The 19,890-nt window shown below is 40.2% G+C and overlaps 1 protein-coding gene across 2 annotated transcripts; it reads right to left on the bottom strand.

The window, feature by feature from the left end:
- Window positions 1-1,897: 1,897 nt before the first annotated feature.
- On the bottom strand, window positions 1,898-17,932 carry LOC110064206 (solute carrier family 61 member 1-like). Of its 2 annotated transcripts, none has more exons than XM_089275010.1 (15): window positions 17,665-17,932; window positions 15,108-15,252; window positions 14,863-14,923; window positions 14,647-14,754; window positions 8,935-9,053; window positions 8,402-8,541; window positions 7,114-7,206; window positions 6,450-6,517; window positions 5,940-6,010; window positions 5,144-5,198; window positions 4,946-4,994; window positions 4,431-4,484; window positions 3,886-3,953; window positions 3,094-3,196; window positions 1,898-2,031 (listed from the first exon to the last, which is right to left on the bottom strand). In XM_089275010.1, the coding sequence occupies exons 1-15, from the start codon at window positions 17,930-17,932 to the stop codon at window positions 1,988-1,990; spliced, it is 1,446 nt and encodes a 481-aa protein (XP_089131136.1). In that variant the 3' UTR covers window positions 1,898-1,987. The 2 variants fall into 2 exon arrangements, with proteins under 2 accessions (XP_089131136.1, XP_089131135.1); XM_089275009.1 differs by lacking the exon at window positions 17,665-17,932 and adding an exon at window positions 15,892-16,239 and having other exon boundaries at window positions 15,108-15,206.
- Window positions 17,933-19,890: the final 1,958 nt, after the last annotated feature.

Below are 19,890 nucleotides of genomic sequence, written 5' to 3' on the forward strand. Positions count from 1 at the left end.
ATGTTAAGGAACTAGCTGTTATAACAAACTGTTGGGGTCACACGTTAAATTTCATTTACTTCCAAATGCTTAAGAGTTGCCTTAATTATAGTTTGTCTTCCTCATATTGCTGTTTCAAGTTTTGTTTACTCACAAGTTTTCCAAACAGGTTTTATAATTACACTGGGTTTAAAAGAATAAATGTGTACGACTTGTTTTACTTTTCCACTGAGAATTAGAAATTTAAACTATTTTCTCGAAATTTCCTTAGGAAATGTACATAAATCAGTTTCAGTCCCTACAGAGTTAAGTTCTTGACAAATTCCAACGACAACATCGATAACTAAGTCGCGAAACAGAAGGGTTAATGAACAGAACAATGCTGATGTAATGTGCATGCTGGAACATCTCTAAGGAAAGATGCCCAGTCGAAAGTCGAAATCTCATGCAACTGACCAGAAAATGTGTGTAGCAAATAACGTAGTGCAAAATTTAACAAATTGACTTCAGTTTTTCATGCGTCTGTCCTGTTATTGATCATGAATTTCGTCATAACATCGTCAAAGTAGCTGTGGATCCACGAGGCGATAACATTCATGTGTCTGTCCGCGTACGGACAATAAAAATTAGCCAATGAACGCGCGAGAATTTCTGCAGTTATCGTAAAAAGATTTCTTGACGGATTGAACTTGTTTTTCTGGGCCGAGTTGATCGAAAGACAGTTAACGCTAAAGCAGGATTAAAAGTTAACCGAAGAATCAATTTTTCTTGTACAGTCGAACCCCTTTTAAGCGGCCACCTATTAAACGGCCACCCCTTTTAGGCGGCCAGTAATCAAAGTCCCGATGAAGGAGGGGTAGAGGGTGGAGGTATCCCATTTGGATTTTCCAGTTTTTTCGCTCTTCTCAATATTGAACCTTCTTAGTCGAAAAATTTAGTCTAATAGATAGAGATACTTGAGAGGTACGGCATATCCAATACGCATGCGTATTTACAAAAGGCGTACCACAAGAATGGGAGCTATAAGTGGCTATAAACACAGTTGCTTTTTCTAGTTCCTAGTATTAACATCTTCCCTTTATGTCTAAAAAGTAGTGTCACAGGCAACCCAAACACTATATCGGCAGTGAAATTATATGTGCCATTATTTACCTGTGTCATGGTGCCTTTTTGAGTCGTTTAAAATGGATTTAACTGAAGCGAAAGCGGTTTATATTTCCGATTATCTCGCCTGCCACTTTGTAATTAGGACGCTCCGATTACGTCTCAAGTTCCCATTATCGTCGTTAATTATTAACCCTCATCGAGGGGAGAGATTCTCAGGTTTCATAACGGCCGCGCATTAAAAGAGAAAAGAAGAAAACCATTTTCTGCTCTACACTAAGAGATTCAAAATAGGTTTCTCCCTGCCTAGGCCTATCAGTCACCGCTTGTGTTTCACACCCGCTCTCAGCTCTCCCAGCTCTAAATCGTAGGTCGAATATATAAATATAAACTACAGCTCTCAACGATGTTTTCTTCGTTTTCAACAGCATCCACTGTACAACGCTCTTGAGAATACTGCTTCACGGGAGGAGTTCATTTCATGGAGTTCTTATCTAAGGAGGGACCTGGTACTAAGTTAGCGTAATAGGCCACGTGACAGTCGATATATCAATATTCTAACATGGCTCCGAGGTTTTCAGGAAAAACGTCTATATTTGGTGTTGTTTTCTTTGTATCCAAGTCTGTTTTGGGAATTGAGAGACAAAAGAAACTCAAAAAATTTACAATTTTGACCCGAAAGCCTCGGAGTCATGTTAAAATATTGATATATCGAACGTGGCCTATTGTTGGGTGCGCTCCACATTACGCCTAACCCTCAAGTCCCACGCTCCCTAAAAGCAACTTGTGGGCCAAAACATAAAATCTCCCTCTGTTCTTGTAGATGTGGTTTATTCCTGGGTGTAAAATACACTTTTACATAGATTGTTACAGCTTTAAATATGATCAGTTTATCTTGTTGTTTCTATACCGGTCGTATTCCCTCACAAGCTTCTAAATTCTCCTCGCCTGCAGGAGAAAAATAAACATGGAGTCAACTTCAGTGACTTCACTGAGCGCATGGCAAGTAACAGTTTGCCTTCCCGTAATTATCTTACTTACACCTCACACATCTAGGCTAAGTTGTTGAAAGCAAGATTGACTTACTCCACGATTAGTTTAAATTTGATTTTAGTCTCGAAACATTTCAGTAGGTTCCCCTCTTTTGTCCTCCAGTTTTGACCTTGGCTGATCTCAAACTCCATAAAATATTATCAGTTTTATTCAAGAGGAATTAAAACCTCGATCAGCTTTAATCGTAGATTAGTGTCAGTCAGCTTTCTAACAACCAGGTCGAGATAAACACTAAGCATCGGTTAGTTAATAGTTATTCAAACTATGGTCAAGCTAATCCAAGATTACTGTGAATTTTGGACATTTTCGGTGAAGGTTTCTGCTTATATTTTTTTCCCTCTAGATTTAACCAACTGTAAACAAAACAGAAGCGTAAAAAATGCTTCTATACAAAAGATCACGTTCCTGTCTTAGCATTAATCGTCTTTCGAACAACCATAAAAAATAATCTTAACACATTGATGGATGAGGATTATGGTGTTGATCTCTTACTTCACTACGCTAAATGTTGACTGACATCTGATATCACATAATGTAGCAGCAAATAAACAAGCATTGACCTGGAAACGGTCACAAATGAGAGACTGAATAAAGCTATAGACAAATGAAATTGAATGTTATACCATGTCATAGAAAATACAGCCAATCAGAATACAGGAAAGCCGTTGTATATTTGACGGCATTACATCCAACCTTCCCATCATGCGCCGCGCGTATGTTCCATTAATTGTGCTAGCCACTGTATTGTCTATATATGGCATGGTATAAAATAGTTACGCAACGCTCCCTCGTGGTATACCATGAAATATCTCACGAGTCACTGTATTTTCTTGGTATACACACTCAAAGGCTGGTGTGTATACCAAGAAAATACAGTGACTCGTGAGATATTTCATGGTATACCACTCGAAAGCGGTGCATATTTGACTTAGATGTTTTTACACGCTATTAACTCACCTTCGAGGCATTTGGTAGATAATTGAGAAAACCTGTGCTGCACGGCACAACAGAATATTAGGAACACCACACAGCAACAGAACACTGATGGCAGAGCTAAATCCTGTTAAACAAGAATCGTATCAGTACAGTACACTTGTTTTTCTTGATGTAATTAAGATATATCAACACCTTGCTAATAGGATTCAGGTATTTGCTTCACTAAGGGTCGGGGGGAGGGGGAGGGGGAGGGTGCCTTTCCTAGACAGAATTCCCCTCCGGATGAGAATCAGCGGATTCCACTACTTTGAAAATAGAGATTGCTATAAATAACTAACAAAACGAAATGTTTTGTCGGCCTTGACTGCTCTTGACTGACTCTTGACTCTTGGCTTGACTGCTCAAGCCTATTCGTAATAATATACTGAAAGCAATTTTAACAAGTACAGGCAGAGAATATCAGGGTAAGAGACAGACGGACAGACGGACGGACGGACGGACGGACTGACTGACTGCCTGATTGACTGACTGACTGACTTACACGCAACGCGCGAGTAACATCCCACGAAAAACTGGGTACCATGTCTACAAATAATTTAAGAGGGATTAACTTGGGTATAAGGCGTATATGGGGATTCACTCCTTACTATGATAATCTCTTGGTACAGGTGAATGCCAAAATTACGCATTGCAAGTTTGTTGATAAGAGAACAAAGGCATCGTGATCTAGACGTTCTTTGAAAAACAACCAAACCAATAACGCAATCGTGGTAGTAAGCAAAAGAATAAGCACAGTGAGAAGCTTGTGCAAACCTGAACTAGAAGAATGATGACAATAAGATTCAAAGGAACACGAAATATGTTCATGACTGTGGCACGAGCTGAAACAAAAATAAAAATTAAAAAAAAAAAAAGATCGTATAATTGGCAAAATATCAATTGCTACTATTTAAGTTAGAGGGCATGAAAAATAATAATCACTGTAGGCTTGCTGTATTTCGCGAAAACGAAACGAAACAAAGCGAAATGAGGTAAAAGATCTGAGGTTAATTTGATAGATATCAAGTACCTTACATGTAACTGTCAAATATGATTTCTCTGTGCAATAAACTAGAAGAGGAAAAAAAAACAGGAAAATCTGTATTTTGTAAACTGAGCTCTTTGTTGACTGTGACGATATTTAAATTGTTTCTTTGCATTTGTAAACGCTCTTTTAGTAACTATTCCACGATGCAATGATGATTTCCGGGCAATTACAGTGAGCCAAGAGGTTGTGTCGTTTCCTGTCGTTTCGTTTCCCAAAATACAGTAAGCCTTACTGTAACATTTATAAAAATCTTGATATGAAAACTCCTTACTCGATTCTGGGACATATTTGCTCCGAAGCACTCCCATGGCTGGCCAGAAAAGTCCTATGAAAAAATTGAAACGAAAAAATGCTTTACAACTCAACTGTAGTCTCACAATTGACACATACATAGTTATATTAAAAAAATTTGTTAACGTTAATGGCTGCACCCCTGTCTACCAACTTTTCACATCCTAGGTATTAACACAACTTGTCCCTGTGATGCTAAAAACCCCAGGGGATTTCCACACCAAACATATAAAATAAATAAAAAAATAAAAGCCTTATTTATACTGAAAGACCGATCAGCGAATTCAATATAAAGACGCTGGTATGAACCAGTTATCGGTACATAAAATACTGGCTATTAAAAATGTATCATTGATAATGCTATGAAATACACAAGGGAGATGATGCATCAGACTGACTGAGTCCATGGTAAGTCACCTTCAGCCACACCCTACCCCATACATTTCTGATTTCTTTTGTAAGCTACTTGTAAGCACTCTTAAGTTAGTATCTTACCCACGCAACATTCAAACACCAAGAATCCTACAAAAATAGCTGATTGGTTCTACAAGGAAAGATGAAAAAGCAATTTTAGTAGTTAAGCAGTTCAATATTTGATTATTCCCTTTGCCTTTAAATGTGCCTTAAGCTCTGGACCAATTAAGAGCCTATTAGACTATCAGCAAACATTCTATATACTAATTATACATGTACCTTTGGAGCAATGATGGGGATGATTAATGATAACGCTGCTATTCCAAATATAGGTCTGAAAGAAAACTATGCAATATCAATTAAATGCAAAATGCATGTCATGCATGCCATTTCTTGAGAGTGATCAACGTCTACATTTTCATTTACATATAACTAAATACTCACTGCCAAGCACTCCTTGACAAGATAAATTTAAAACTGTCAGCTACGTATTCATTATTTGGTCTTGACATATTGCCATATTCTTGCTACTGATAACCCTGCAGCCATGAGCCAATGGCCGTACTTTTTCTTAACAGGGAGTGCTGTATTAATGGCTGGCTACCTTGTTGGCACTGACATCCAGGCCACTATATACATACAGTGGAAGCCTGTTAATCCAGTCACCAACAGGCCACAAAAATGTGGCCATATTAATGGGGTTGTTTAAGTAAGAAAATGATTGACTGAGCTTTTGGCTGGGCCAGAATAAAGTGATTGTAATAACTGAAGGAGGTGGCTGTATGAACAGGGTGGCTGTAAGGCGAGGTTCTACTGTATGCAGTCAGGTTCACATAGAGTGCATTCCTGTTGGATGATCTGGATCAGAATCAATGATCCAAGATCCCTTAGATCACGGTCAGTCAAAGGAACCATTGGATCGACTGACTCTGGGCAAGGATTCCTGACTCCTTTGATGTACCACAAACTGAGTGATCTTGGATGATTGATCCTGATCCAGTGAGGCAGAGTTCTGCCACACTCTCTGCATATGGCAAATTTAAATTGTGAGTAGACTTGCAAATAAATATTGTACCTCATAAATGACTCCACTGAATACACTTTAGAAAGCAATTTGAAGATTCGTGAACCAAGCATTACAGAAATCTAAAATGAAATACATTTCTTGTTATCTCGTGAATGCATTTTAGTAAATAAAGACCAAAAAAGGTATCACTGAAAAGAAAACATGTGTTGTGGACTATGACTGAATGCACTTGTCTAAGAGTGGGAATTCTCAGAGTTTCGTTAAATATGCTTTTGACTAGGGAAGGTTTAAACTGCTAAGTGAAGGCTTCAACAATACAATATCTTTATTTTTCATAATAGTAATATCATTTACCATAAAAGTATCTTTAGGTTTGAAATTAGTCGTCTAATTAAGTTGCTTTATAACTAAGTTGTTTTCAAGGAGACTGGACCCTGGATTAACACTAGTGTTTTTTAGTTAGCCCCCAGCTAACCTTAGCCATCATTACATGTAGCTTGAGTCCATTAGCTCAATATTACTTTTACTTACATTTCACACCCTTTTTCTACATCTTACCATAAAAGAAGCAAATATCCATCCATGTGGAATGTTTTCTTTGACAGTTTTCATGCCTATTTGAGAATCTGCAATCCAAATGGCACAGTTAATTCATGACATATCACAAAAATTGCAATTCACTCTCAACCTACAACGACTTTCAAAATGGTCTCTCTCTCTCTCACTGTATAAATGATATCCGAGAAAGCCATAACACCTGTCCTTACCAAGTGCCTGTACTAGCACAGATCAATAACATCATAACGTCTTCATGCATCTGTTATTTTGGCCTGCCCTACTCCCTTCTACTGGCAGTCATTATTCATCCCAGCCTACAGTACCTTAGAGAGTGTTCACTATTGTCCTACAAGAAATTTCTTTCAAACTCAACCTGTTTACTTACTTACAGATACTTTGTTACAGAGAAGAACTGGGAGAAGACTAAGGAAAATGCTGAGCCAAAATGGCAACAATTTTCAGTTTTGAAAAGTTTTTAAAAAAAAGATATGTAGAAATCCTGTCAATGATGTGTACATTCAGGCAAAAATAAAAAAAAAACATTGAATAAACAAAGTAAAAATGTCTTGTCATGAACTAGTTGCTTGCTATTGACTGGGATTAATGTAAATTACTTTGTTAATGGCAAAATGAATAAAAACTGAAAGACTGGGTGAGAACTTACCAGGAGTTAGAGCTGGTGTCCATTCTAAAACAAAAGAGTACATGGATCCCTCAAACAAAGACTGGATCAGTCCAAGACAGAGCACTTTTGGGTCTGATGGAAAAACCAAAGATTTAATTGAACTTGTACCTGACCTCATGACTTCTAAAACGGATTGCTCAAATAATATTTATCACTTACCGGTATTCACTTTTCTGAATGCTACTAAGCCTGGGATTTTCACCAAAATTCAAAGATTTGAATCACATTCCTCTGTATATGTAATTGAAGGAGTCAAAACAAGACACACTAGATATGTGTTCTATTCCCATTCTGGGGCAGATCCAGAAAATCCAGAAAGAGGGCACCGAATGTGACCCCCCCCCCCCCCCCCCCCCGCCCCGCCTCCTCCCGCTTGAATGAAAAATTCACTTTTAGGAGATGCAGCACACATACATTGTGGGAGTATTTGTGATGTAAAGAGTACAGTTAATGCCTGTTCCATTTGTTGATTGCAACTAGTGCAAAACGTATTTCCAATAAGGAAAGCTCCAAGAATAAAATAAAAGGAAAGCCTGATTGAAATAATACCACTCAAAAGATGGTTAGATGGATTGGCATTGTTAGTTACAAAAACGCTTTGAAAGTACAAGAAAAAAAGGGGGGGCATGGCCCCGTCAGCCCCTCCCCTACCATTCATTTAAGGGGCATGAAAATTACTTGGTAGTGCAGATTTTATTGCTGCATGTAGTTTCCCTTATTGTACTCCATGTCTGACCACATTACTCCCCAAGAAGTTGTGCACAATAAATGTTCTACCTGGTCATTTGGACAGTGGCACATTTGAGCCTTGATCGTGGTTGTTTTAACGCCGGCATTAATAGTATTATTAGTTATAAAAAAGTCTGAATACTACACACACTCTTGATCATTGGTCGATAGGCGTGTTTAGATGAGAGTATGTATGCACGGTTTTGTTTTGAGAAATATTATACAAATTAAAGCAGTAGAGGACTTTTTTTTCTGATTTTACATAGCCTCATCTAAACACTCAGGAGGTTGAGATTTCTTGAGAATTATGCTGGATTCAGAATTCCAACCCTCCTTGTGTTTAGATGAGGCTATGTAAACAGGAAAAAAAGTCCTCTATTACATGTATCTAAATGGAAAGCTCCCAACCCTGTATATAATTAATTTGGTTTTATAGTTATACTTTACTACTGTAAGGAGGATGTGTTCTTCTTTGTCATTGCATACTCTGGGGGTGGGTCATATGTAATAGAAGAGAAAACACACAGCTCTTACTAACCATGTCTGATAACCTGTATTCCTTGGAGAATTGATGACAGTCTGACATTTCCACTCACATCACCATAATTTTCAGTGCAAGAGCAACAGATTATTCCACTTGTGACAACCAGTAATAGTAATGATAGACTAAATGGTGCACTGCAATAAAAGAACAATGCATGCAATCATCACTGGACATGTTTTTGCATGTCCTTGTTAAAAAAAATGACTTTAAAACTGAATATCCTCTGCCCCATTTAAGATTTTCTGTGACGTATCACTTCCTTGTTTTCTGAAGTAACTTGCTAACAAATGCTTTAGAATTCTAACAAAAGGTTCTTACAATATGGTGTCACATGTATGAGGAGACCCCAGAAATACAGGATGTAAAACCTTCAAAGTAGTTCACACCAATCCGTTATTTTAGCTCTCTAGCTCTTTGATAGTTATCCACTGACATAACTTACAGCAGTTATTTAATATTTTGTTACCTGAAAGTTAAGACTACCTACTGGCTATAACAATATATGTTTTGTAGGATGTGTTACCTACATGAATCCATAGTGAGTGGCCACCACCTGAGCAACCAGGCCAGCAAAAATAGCAACCAAGGAGTTTCCCAAAACAGCATTTGAAAACAGGTCAGTCAGCAAGCTCTTACCAAATCCTTGCTGAAATAAAATGAATTGGGAACTTTTTATTCAAGTCCAATTTTCAAAGAGACACAACTGTCTTGCTCACTATAGATTTATCACCATTAATGTTTTTGAGTCGGTCACCTCAAAAGTGATTTGTTTTAAAGTTATTTTAAAGTATTATACAAATGCAAGTAGTTAGTGAATAATTTACTTCAAGAATTCAAAGTTGATGCAATAAAGTCTGGTGAAAAAGTCGAAGCAAAGAAACCACAACCTCAGGCTTAAGAAGTCAACTCTTCAAATAAACTGAATTTCAACTGAAAAGGTAAAGTCTGCCAAGTGGCCCATCAGGCCGTAGCTTATTCCGGTTTCTGTAGCATGAAGTGCCTAGGAGTATTTCCACTCTCCCCTGGATGGGATGCTAGTCCATTGCGGGGTTAATTACCCCCAGCATTAAGTTCACTGGTACCCATTGATACACCTGGGTGGAAAGAGACACTGTGAGAGTTAAGCTTATTGCTCCAAACACATTCAACAAAATGTCCCCAGTTAGTGCTTGAACCTGGATGTCATAGTTTGCATGCGGTTTTCCTACATGCACGCATGCGCATCTGTGTCATGCATGTTGCTCGCTCGCGCGAATGAAAGTTATTGCCTTGATTACCTTGAATTGTCTTCAATCTCTACCATCCTGACCCGAAAACACAACATGGCATCAGAAGTGGGATCTTTTCCGTGAGTACACAACTTGAACTGTGATTTCCACCGCGAGTTTGGGCACCAGGCCGGTGCATATCCACATTCAAAACAACAAACATGGTGGAGCTAGCCAGATTACCAATTCCCCACATGGACTGGTCCTCATCGGACGCATTGCAAGCTCTCAGAAAATTCAAAGATCTCTGCCAGCTGTACTTCTCCGGCACATTAAAGGAAAAGAGCGAGTCAGAACAGATAAGTTTCCTGCTCATTTGGGTAGGCGATGAAGGCTGAGAACTAGCCTCCACATGGACGCTGACAGCTGATGAAAAGAAGAAACTCAACACGTACTGGGAAAAATTTGAAGACTATGTGGCACTGAGAAGTAATTTCAGACTCGTCCGATACAAACTTCGCACCATCAAGCAAGAACCGAGCGAAGCAGTCGATTCCTTCCTCAAGAAAGTACGTATCTTAGTGAAAGAATGTAAGTACACAAGTCCTGATGAACATATCATTGACGCCCTAATCTTTGGATCAAACAACCCGCATGTGCAGTCAAAACTTCTTGAACATGATGAAACCTTGACACTTGACAAAGGAATAAACATTGCGAGAACCCAAGAAGCTACAAGTAACCAGTTGCAGGAAATCAGAGGCAGTCAAACTACAATGGTCAATGCCCTGAGGCAGGGTCCACACACGGGACAGCCCCCAACACAGGGCACCCAGGCTAAAGATGACAAATGTGGAAATTGTGGAAATCTTCATGATCTAGCTCGGAGATCATTGTGCCCAGCATATGGAACAAAGTGTGAAGCCTGTGGCAGATACAACCACTGGAAAGCTGTGTGCCACTCTCGCCAAAGAGTAAAACAGCAAGACCATGGGCAACCCAGAGACCAGTGGCAAAAGCAAAGGGAGAGCATTCATGCACTTGACACAGCTGAGCAAAGTGCTGAAGCTCCACCACCAGAGAACACACCACACATGCTGGACATTCCACAACACAACACTCCACAACTGTACTTTCACTCCTTGTACATAAACAGTGTCTCTGAGAACGACACACAAGCTTTACTACAGCTACAAGTGGACTCAGGTCAAGTAACAGCACCCCTAATATCCAAAATTGACACTGGAGCAGAGGGGAACATCATACCCGTGGACATATACAAACGTCTGTGCCCACAGTCAAGCTACAGCCCAGAAGGCACACCGCTTGGACTAACTCCCTCAAGTACAATGATTACTGCCTTTGGGGGTCACACCATACCACACTATGGCATCTGTGAGCTCACCTTATCACATCATGGCCACTCTAAATGATATGCCTTCCATGTAGTGAGCACTGTAGGCCCAACAATCCTGGGCCTCCCGACCTGTCGTGATATGAAGCTTGTCACCCTCAACTATGGTATCGCCACCACACAGACCAAGGAAGCACCTATGCCAAACCCACAGGGCTGCCCAGATGCAAAGTAAGAGCTTCTTTGTCAGTATCAGGATTGCTTCCGGGGAATTGGATGCTTCCAGGGGGAGTTTCATATTACCCTAGACCCCATGGTTCCCCCAGTCATCCACCCACCACGAGTACCTGAAGCACTACGTGAGCCTCTTAAGAGAGAACTAGATGCACTTGTTGAACAAGGCATCATAGCAAAAGTAGATGAGCCCACCGACTGGGTGAACTCACTAGTTTGCGTGACCAAGGCCAATGGTACGCTTCGATTGTGCTTGGACCCAAAAGACCTCAATCATGCCATCAAGCGCCCACGTCACTGCACCCCAACATTGGACGATGTACTTCCAAAGCTAAACGGAGCCAAATACTTCAGTATCGTAGATGCCGAAGCGGATATTGGAACATTAAACTTGATCATGCCAGCTCTTTATACACAACATTCAACTCACCTCATGGCAGATATAGGTTCCTGTGGATTCCCCTCGGTCTGATCTGTGCCCGGGACATCTTTCAGAAGAAAGTTGATGAAACTTTTGGAGATCTGCCTGGTGTAACTGGCATCGCTGATGACATTGTCATCTATGGATGCGACCTCGCTGACCATGATACAAACCTGAAAGTAGTTATGGAACATGCTTGTGAAACTGGTCTCTGTTTCAATGCAGACAAATGCAAGATAAGATGTACAGAAATACCATTCTTTGGCCACATCATCAGCTCAAACGGCCTCAGACCAGACCCACAGAAGGTGGAAGCAATTAGCAACATGGACCCCTCCACAAGTCTTGCTGACCTACAAACCTTTCTTGGCATGACACAGTTCCTCAGCCGTTACCTGCCCAACCTGGCAGCACACTCAGCCACCCTTCGGGACCTCACCAAGAGAAGCAGTGAGTTCCAGTGGCAGCCCCAGCACCAGCTAGCTGTAGATAAGATTAAGAAAGCCATCACATCAGCCGATTCTTTACAGTACTTTGACAGTACAAAACCAGTGACCATCCAAGTTGATGCATCCTCGCATGGCCTTGGCGCAACCCTGCTCCAAGACAAGGGCCCCATCGAGTATAGAAGCAAGCTCTTGACAGAGACAGAATCACGCTATTCAAACATCGAGAGAGAAATGCTAGCCATGGTACATGGTCTTGAGAAGTTCCACTACTATGCATATGGAAGAGGCGTCACTGTTGAGACAGACCACAAGCCGTTAGAGGCGATTTTCAAGAAACACCTTGCAACAGCTCCTCCATGCATCGCAAGGATGATGCTTAGGATCCAGAAATACGATGTAGACATCAAGTATGTCCAAGGAAAGAACATCCCACTGGCTGATGAACTGTCCTGGATCAGCCCCTGTCCTGGTGATACAATTGAAGGGCTGGACATATCTGTCCATGAACTGCAACTCCACCTGAATGCAAGCCCAACAAGGATTGCTCAGATTAAAGAAGAAACAGCCAAGGATGAGGTACTCCTCTCACTTCGTTCAACCATCACCCAAGGATGGCCCGACACAAGATCAGATTGCCCAGCACACCTTCATGCATTCTGGAATTATCGTGACGAATTAACCGTTGCAGATGGAGTAATCCTGAAGGGTACACGCATTCTCATTCCGAAGAGCCTACAGGCAGACATATTGCAGCAATTAAACTATGCACATCTAGGAGTAGAAAAATGCAAACTCTGTGCTAAGGGTTCAGTGTTCTGGGTCAACACAAACCGCGACAGAAGAGATGGTCAAATCCTGCGCTCCATGTCAACAAAATCAAAATATGAACTTAAAGGAGCCCCTCATGCCTCATGACATCCCACAGAAACCATGGCACACACTTGGATGTGACCTATTCTTTTGGAACAACGCACCCTATTTGATGTTATCTGACTATTACAGCAAGTTTCGGCTGGTGTGAAAGTTGAACAACATCCGGTCAGACACAACAAAAGCACACCTGAAATCCATTTTTGAAGAACATGGGATCCCAAATAAACTTGTCACTGGCAATGACACTCAGTTCACCTCTACGTTATTCCAAGAATTCTGCAGCACTTATGGTTTCACCCACATGACAACAAGTCCATACTATCTACAAGCCAATGGTTTCATCGAGAGGACCGTACAGACTGTAAAGAACCTCCTCCAGAAATGCAAGGAATCTGGTGCAGATCCTCATCTTGCCATGTTATGCCTGCGTAGCACCCCACTTGACCACAGCATCGCATTACCAGCAGAGCTCTTAAACTCAAGAGTATACCAAGCAAACCTCCCTTCTGTATCCAAACCAGGCCTGTCCTTATCTGCAGATGGAGATGTAAACACTAAGCTCCAAGCACAGCAAGATCAGCATAAATCACAGTATGACAGGTCTTCCAAGCCCCTTCCTGCCATACACCCTGATGACCCAGTGCATGTACTTAGCCCACACAATCACAAATGGGAACCTGGTATTGTCAAGTGTAGCACACAGGCCCCTCGTTCATATATGGTCACCATGGCAAATGGCAGTACCCTCAGGTGAAACTGCAGTCACCTTCGGCCAACAGGAGAGAAAATTTGTATCCAGAGCAACAACCCCAGTGATGAACCATCGACACCCCTGAATGAAGTCTATAGCACCACGCTCAGCACCTTACCAAGTGAGAGTTTCCCTACGTGTGAACAGACCACACCGGCACCTGCCAGTACACTACAGTTGAGAGGTCCAGCTCCAGAACCCCCACTCTGCAGATCCTCAAGGCTTGTCAAGCCCCCTGACAGATTGGACTTAAAAACTGAACAAAACTTACTGCTAATTTTTTTTTGTTTTTTTTTTTTTGTTGTTGTTGTTACTGTTACCATATCTCCGTCAGAAGGAGGGGGATGTCATAGTTTGCATGCGGTTTTCCTACATGTGCGCATGCGCATCAGTGTCATGCATGTTGCTCGCTCGCTCGAATAAAAGTTATTGCCTTGATTACTTTGAATCGTCTTGAATCTCTACCATCCTGACCCAAAAACACAACACCGGACCACTCAATCTGGAGACAAGAACAAAAACCATGAGGTCACCGTACCCCCTAAATTTCAACTAGTACAACAAGATAATTGCACCTCATTTCCAGCCATTTAGCTAATTATACTCAATTGTACATGTACCTTTTTGGTATGCCTTAGCATCATATCTGATGAGTTTGATGATAATGCAAGATATCAGGAAAGTAGACAAGGATGATTGTGCTTAGCTTCTGATTGGCTTATTGCCAGCTTGAGTACAATTAAGTCTAGAATTACATGTGAGGAAATGATAAAAGAGAATTGTTCAGTTGTCATCAAATTCTCTAGGAAGAAATTCATTGAGGCCAGTGGGAAGAATTTTAATTTCAGCGCATTTGACATGATTTAAAATGCATTGTACATTACTTTAATGGCACAACCCAAGATGAGAGGATCCCTGGAATGAGCTTGAGTAAAATGAGTTGACGTACCTTATCATGCTCACAAATTACCCACGATTCAAAGGCACTAAACAAAATGGATGTCGCCATTCCTCCTGCCAAACGACCACACATTAAAACCCAGTAGCTTGGTACATGCTGAATAGACAAAATATTACTAGTTGTGAGAAACATCCCTCTTTATTACCGGAAAAACTAAATTGAAAATTGTTTATAATTCATCTTAACACACAGCATGCACTATACCTTTGCAAGACAATCCATTCCATACAATACTCCATAAAGTATGCAGTTAAATTTTCTTCCACTGGCAAAGAAAATGTATGTCGTGATTATAATTCAACTCACCAAATGTTCCTGTCATTTTGGGAGCGCGGTTAACACGGGCTCATAAAACGGCTGGAAATCAAGCCTTAAGATGAATGGGAAATTGCAGAAAAAAATAAAACCATCCTCAAGGTAAATGCAAAAAGATCACAAAAAAAACTTACAGCTTATCTGCGAATGAACCAACAACTGTACCAAACACCATGGAAGAACCAAATCCTACCACAAAAAGCTGGTTGATCTGCTTGGATGTCATTCCATAACTGGAAAATAATGCATACACATGGGGACCTTGCAGCCAATCAGCTCCTACAGTAAAAAAGTAGCCGTTTGAAGAGCATTATACTAATTTACATCACTATACTTTTTATGACAAACTTTATTCTAATCTCCTCAAGATATTATTACAGTCAAACTCATAAAACCATGAACACCTAAAATATGCCAGGAATGTTTATTGTGTTTTAACCAATCATGAGCGAGATTTTCAACCACAGAAAATGATGTATTGCATTGGTTATGGAACTATCAATTTAGATTTTGCTGAAGATCTTGCTCGTGACACAATAAACATTCCAGGCATATTTTAAGTGTTCACTGTTTTATGGCTATGACTGTAAAACTGGGTCTGATCAAACAATGTAAGTTATCTCTATGGGGATCAGCCAAAAAAATAATATTTTTAGAAAATTGAAAAATTTGTTCTACAAAAAACAGAGATATATGCTAGGAACTGGATGAGAAACATAACATGGCAGCAATGGGATCACATGAAAACGAGAAATCTACAGCAGTATTCTAGTACATTTTCAACCTACAACGTACAAACAATACCCAGCGCGTTATTCAACAACATGTCAGCATCTGTCTGATCCAACAGCCCGTCCGTCAACTCAAGAAACCCTACATGTAAAGCAGGATTGCCTTATCGATTTTCCTCGATTTTACCTTTGACAGGAGATGGCTGCACTATGATACCACGGTAGGAACAAACATAAAATCACATGATGGTTCACATGGCTGTTCTGAAACCTTTTAGTCGCCTTGAGTTCTAACATTCTTGCTCGGATAAACCTGCACAGCTACTTTGCGGGACAAGATTTTCCAATCCATACGACCTGAAGCTCCTTGAAATATATGTTCACTTACGCAGAGATAGGCTAAAAGTGTGCACAATGCCATCTTCTACGTAATTCGGGAAACTTTAGCCAGTTTTTAATTGAGTTTTCCGGAGTTTTCCGACTTTACCTCCAGACGCCATGTTTACATCAGCTTAGTGGCCACTCCTTTGAGGCCCAGTCTTCGTGAACTAAAATTTGGCGCGGGCATGCGATCATCCACGAATCTCATACAGATCAGCTAAGGAACGCTAAACGAAACTATAAATTTCTTACCATATACAATTTTAACTTTCATTGTCAAACAGCTGTGCGCCTAACGCTCAAGAAATTTTGATGACTGATCAAAACTATAGTTTTCTATATACTTTTTTTAACAAGGCGGGCCGAGGCACAAGTTGAAAGGGGGGGAGGGATGAGGAGAAATATCGAATAGCGCCCCTCCAGTGCTAACAGCTATGGCTATGTAAATAAAAGAAGGTTTTAAGGCCAGTGTTTATAGGCAGAAAAAAAATTGATTGGTTTCGCAGCCACAATTTCAAATTTCCCAAGTATGAAACTCAGTCTTTTCACTGACAAATCAATACAGCCACCATGTACAGTCTGGTGGCAAGCACTGGTGGCTGAATACGCGGGATTTCCACCGTCAGTAATATTTTTCGAACAACTACGACTGGTAATATAAATATTGCTTGTAACTGTCTTCTTAGAAACGCATAAAACTACGTCAGAAACATCATGTCATGTTTCACTTTTTACCCTGCCATATGGAGTGCTTATAATAAGGATCATGAAGTAAATAGGATAAATACCTCGACCATTTACTCCTCAGGCGGATATGGCTTTTTGATACTTGATATTTTTATATAACAGCCGATAGAAAAAAGACCATTATTATAGCAGCTTACAGCCTCGAGGGCCTTATCCCTTATAATGGACAAACTCCTCCTTAGTTCCCATGATAGCAAAAAAGAAAATACAATGGTAAAAATTTTACTTTTAATTATTTCAATTTGTTTGTTAAGTCAGTAAAGGTCCATCAATGGAGTCTGTGCAAAAAGACACGTTTTTCGGAACCACTGCAAAAGGTCGAAGTTCGTCGGCTGATTTTCGTTTGAGGTAATATACAGTATTACTATAGTACTCCATTACTACATCGACTTTGTTTTATGTTTTATTTCATTTTTTCTGGCAACGCACGTATAGACGGTTATTAAGAAAAGTAGTCGGTCAGATCGTTCTAAAACTAGACCGTTGCACTTTTTACGCAGACCATCTTAGATGAAACTGAGATCCTTAAAATAGTTGATAGATCGCTCTACTAACGAGTGTAATTCTAATGTAAATTCTGAATACTGTCCACATGAGCGATCAGACTGATGCAGTGTTTACTGAAACTGAATACATGTTCCACAGAGAAAATAATGATTTCACAGCAGCAAACACCACCGAGTACTGCTCACATGATCGATCAAGGCAATAAACTGATTTGATAGATCGAGTCTTAGTTCTGAATACAAAATAATTGTCTCGCTATGTCCTCCGCAAAGGCCTTCACCACGGAACGATCTGACCGTAATTTACTGAAATAAGCACACTCTACCTTGGGCCATGAGATAAACAGTAAGATACTTGCGCTGAAATTTACGAAATGATCCATCACCACTAGCCGCCGATTGTTGTGATGAGTTCGCTGTAAATAAATACAAAAGAAGGCAAATGGTGGACAAGAAGACAAACGAGGCCTCGTATATCGCCATCCCAAGGATCAAGCCTTTGATTTGCGCAGTGACTTTCACGAGTGAGAACGCGGCGTTCAAAATGTTACAAGTGGTTGTGCAGGGACCTGTTGTGCGATAATTTTGCGTCATTTTAGGAGATGAACGCTGATTGGAAGGTTCGAGTATTACCAGAAAACGCTTGGTATTACCATAAAATAGTTCAGGTGTTCTGTTTGACACATGTTTGAATTTTCTTATATAGCACAGTCAGAATTAAGCATTGATAGGAGAAACATATGGAGAACTTGGCTGATTAGTCAGATTTCTAGATGATGCAAGGGAGGTCTCCGCTTGGTTTATATCGCATTTTACCATTCCCGATAAAGTGACAACAGTGTTGTCTGCAAGTAAGTACTGGTAGCCATGGCATACGCACCTATAGTGATGGCGAAGCGTAATTTCAAGTAGAAAGGGAGGGGCTCGTGCGGGGACCGAAACATCCGTAGTGTACTGAGAAGCTAGTCTGATTGCTTTCCCGAAAGTGCGCATTCGGACTTTCAAACATTTTTTTTCCTTTTTCAATTTGCCCGTTCAGGTATAATAAGCATGAAAGGCAGGAGATTGGAACATAAAAATATTATTCTCTTTTCAGAACTGCTCATTCTCGTCCCCAGTGCTACCGTCTTAAGATGTCGTTGGAGGCTCTGGGGACGAGAATGAGAACTGCTGCTCTCGTTTTCCAGTATTTTGAATCTGAAGCATCACAGGGTGAAGTGAAAGTTTCCGTCTTCTAAAATATGTATATTTAGCTTTACGAAGTGCAGTTGGATAATAAGGAAAGGAATTTGAAAAACTACATGAATAACGATATGAAAACCACCTCGAATTCATTCTGACAAGAACATTACTCCGCTTTCTCGCGGACGAAAGGGAGAGCGCTGGGGACGAGTTTGCAAGCTGCGCGCACATCGAGTTAGTGATTGTGACGTAAGCTTGCGAGAAATTATTACGTAAGATCAGATGAAAGAAATTTGATCGCTGAAAATGGGATGAGAGGGTCAGTGTTATTATTCAATCTAAAACTGCGTTAGACCGTCAGGTAACGAATGTGTTTGGTTCTATTTGATATATAACTTTTACCGCTTAACATCAGCATACGCGTATCTGTTACTGATGATTTTAAATGACAATTAGATGCATTTATGCTGCTTTCTAAGTTGGTTAGGGTTTTTTGTTTTTGTTATGTTTCGCTGAATAGTTGGTTGATAAACTTGCTCTTTTGCTGTTATTAGAAAAAACTGAAGGCAAAACGATTAAAACTCATCGATAATTGCTTTGATGCACTTTCAGTTTTTTCTGTTGTTGTTCGTTTAGTGTATTTATTATTTATATTTATTAATACAAAGGAAATATCTGTACTCTGTTACAGGTTTAGGTAGTATAACTTCGTTAATCCAGATTTCTTTTCGGTTGAGATCAACTTTTCCCAGCCAAGTGCGTCCAGAAGAGGAGAAGAACTTACTTCATAACTAGATATAATTGTTCGGACCCTAGCAGCACGATTTTGAAATTTCTGAAGCTGTTCAGTCAATTGATTATTTATGCCATCCCAAACTGTGGAGCAGTAACCAAAATGTGGTTGAATAAGGGAATTAGTGATACGAATTGCTTGAGTCTTTTCAGAACACGAATGCCAGAGGATATCCTTTTGCAAACCACACCCACGTGCTTTTCGCAGGTCAAAATTAGGAGTAATTATGTGGCCTAAGTTTCGGGTTTTGATCTGGGTACTAAAAACCCTTGTAACGAACTTTTAAAAAAGCAAATTGTGACTGGCTTACACTGACGCGTTTTATTTTACACACCTCGGCACTTCGAATTCTCCTTAGTTCATCGTGTTATCTGGATTTGTTATGATTGGTGAACTCAAGCGAGCATGCTGGTTTGCGATTCTTACTAGACAAAAATACTCTTACTATTAAAACAGTCCTGTTATGAAGCTGTACGAGACGCTCAGAAACTGTACATTACCACTAAAGTGGACTTTTAGAGCATCATATCCTCTACAAAGTAAAACTTTCATGTCAATCTCCGTCAGCACTTGCAGG

This window comes from Orbicella faveolata, unplaced genomic scaffold (assembly GCF_042242905.1).
Source record: "Orbicella faveolata isolate gen_17 unplaced genomic scaffold, um_ofav_v1 contig_36, whole genome shotgun sequence".
Classification (NCBI taxonomy): Eukaryota; Metazoa; Cnidaria; class Anthozoa; order Scleractinia; family Merulinidae; genus Orbicella; species Orbicella faveolata.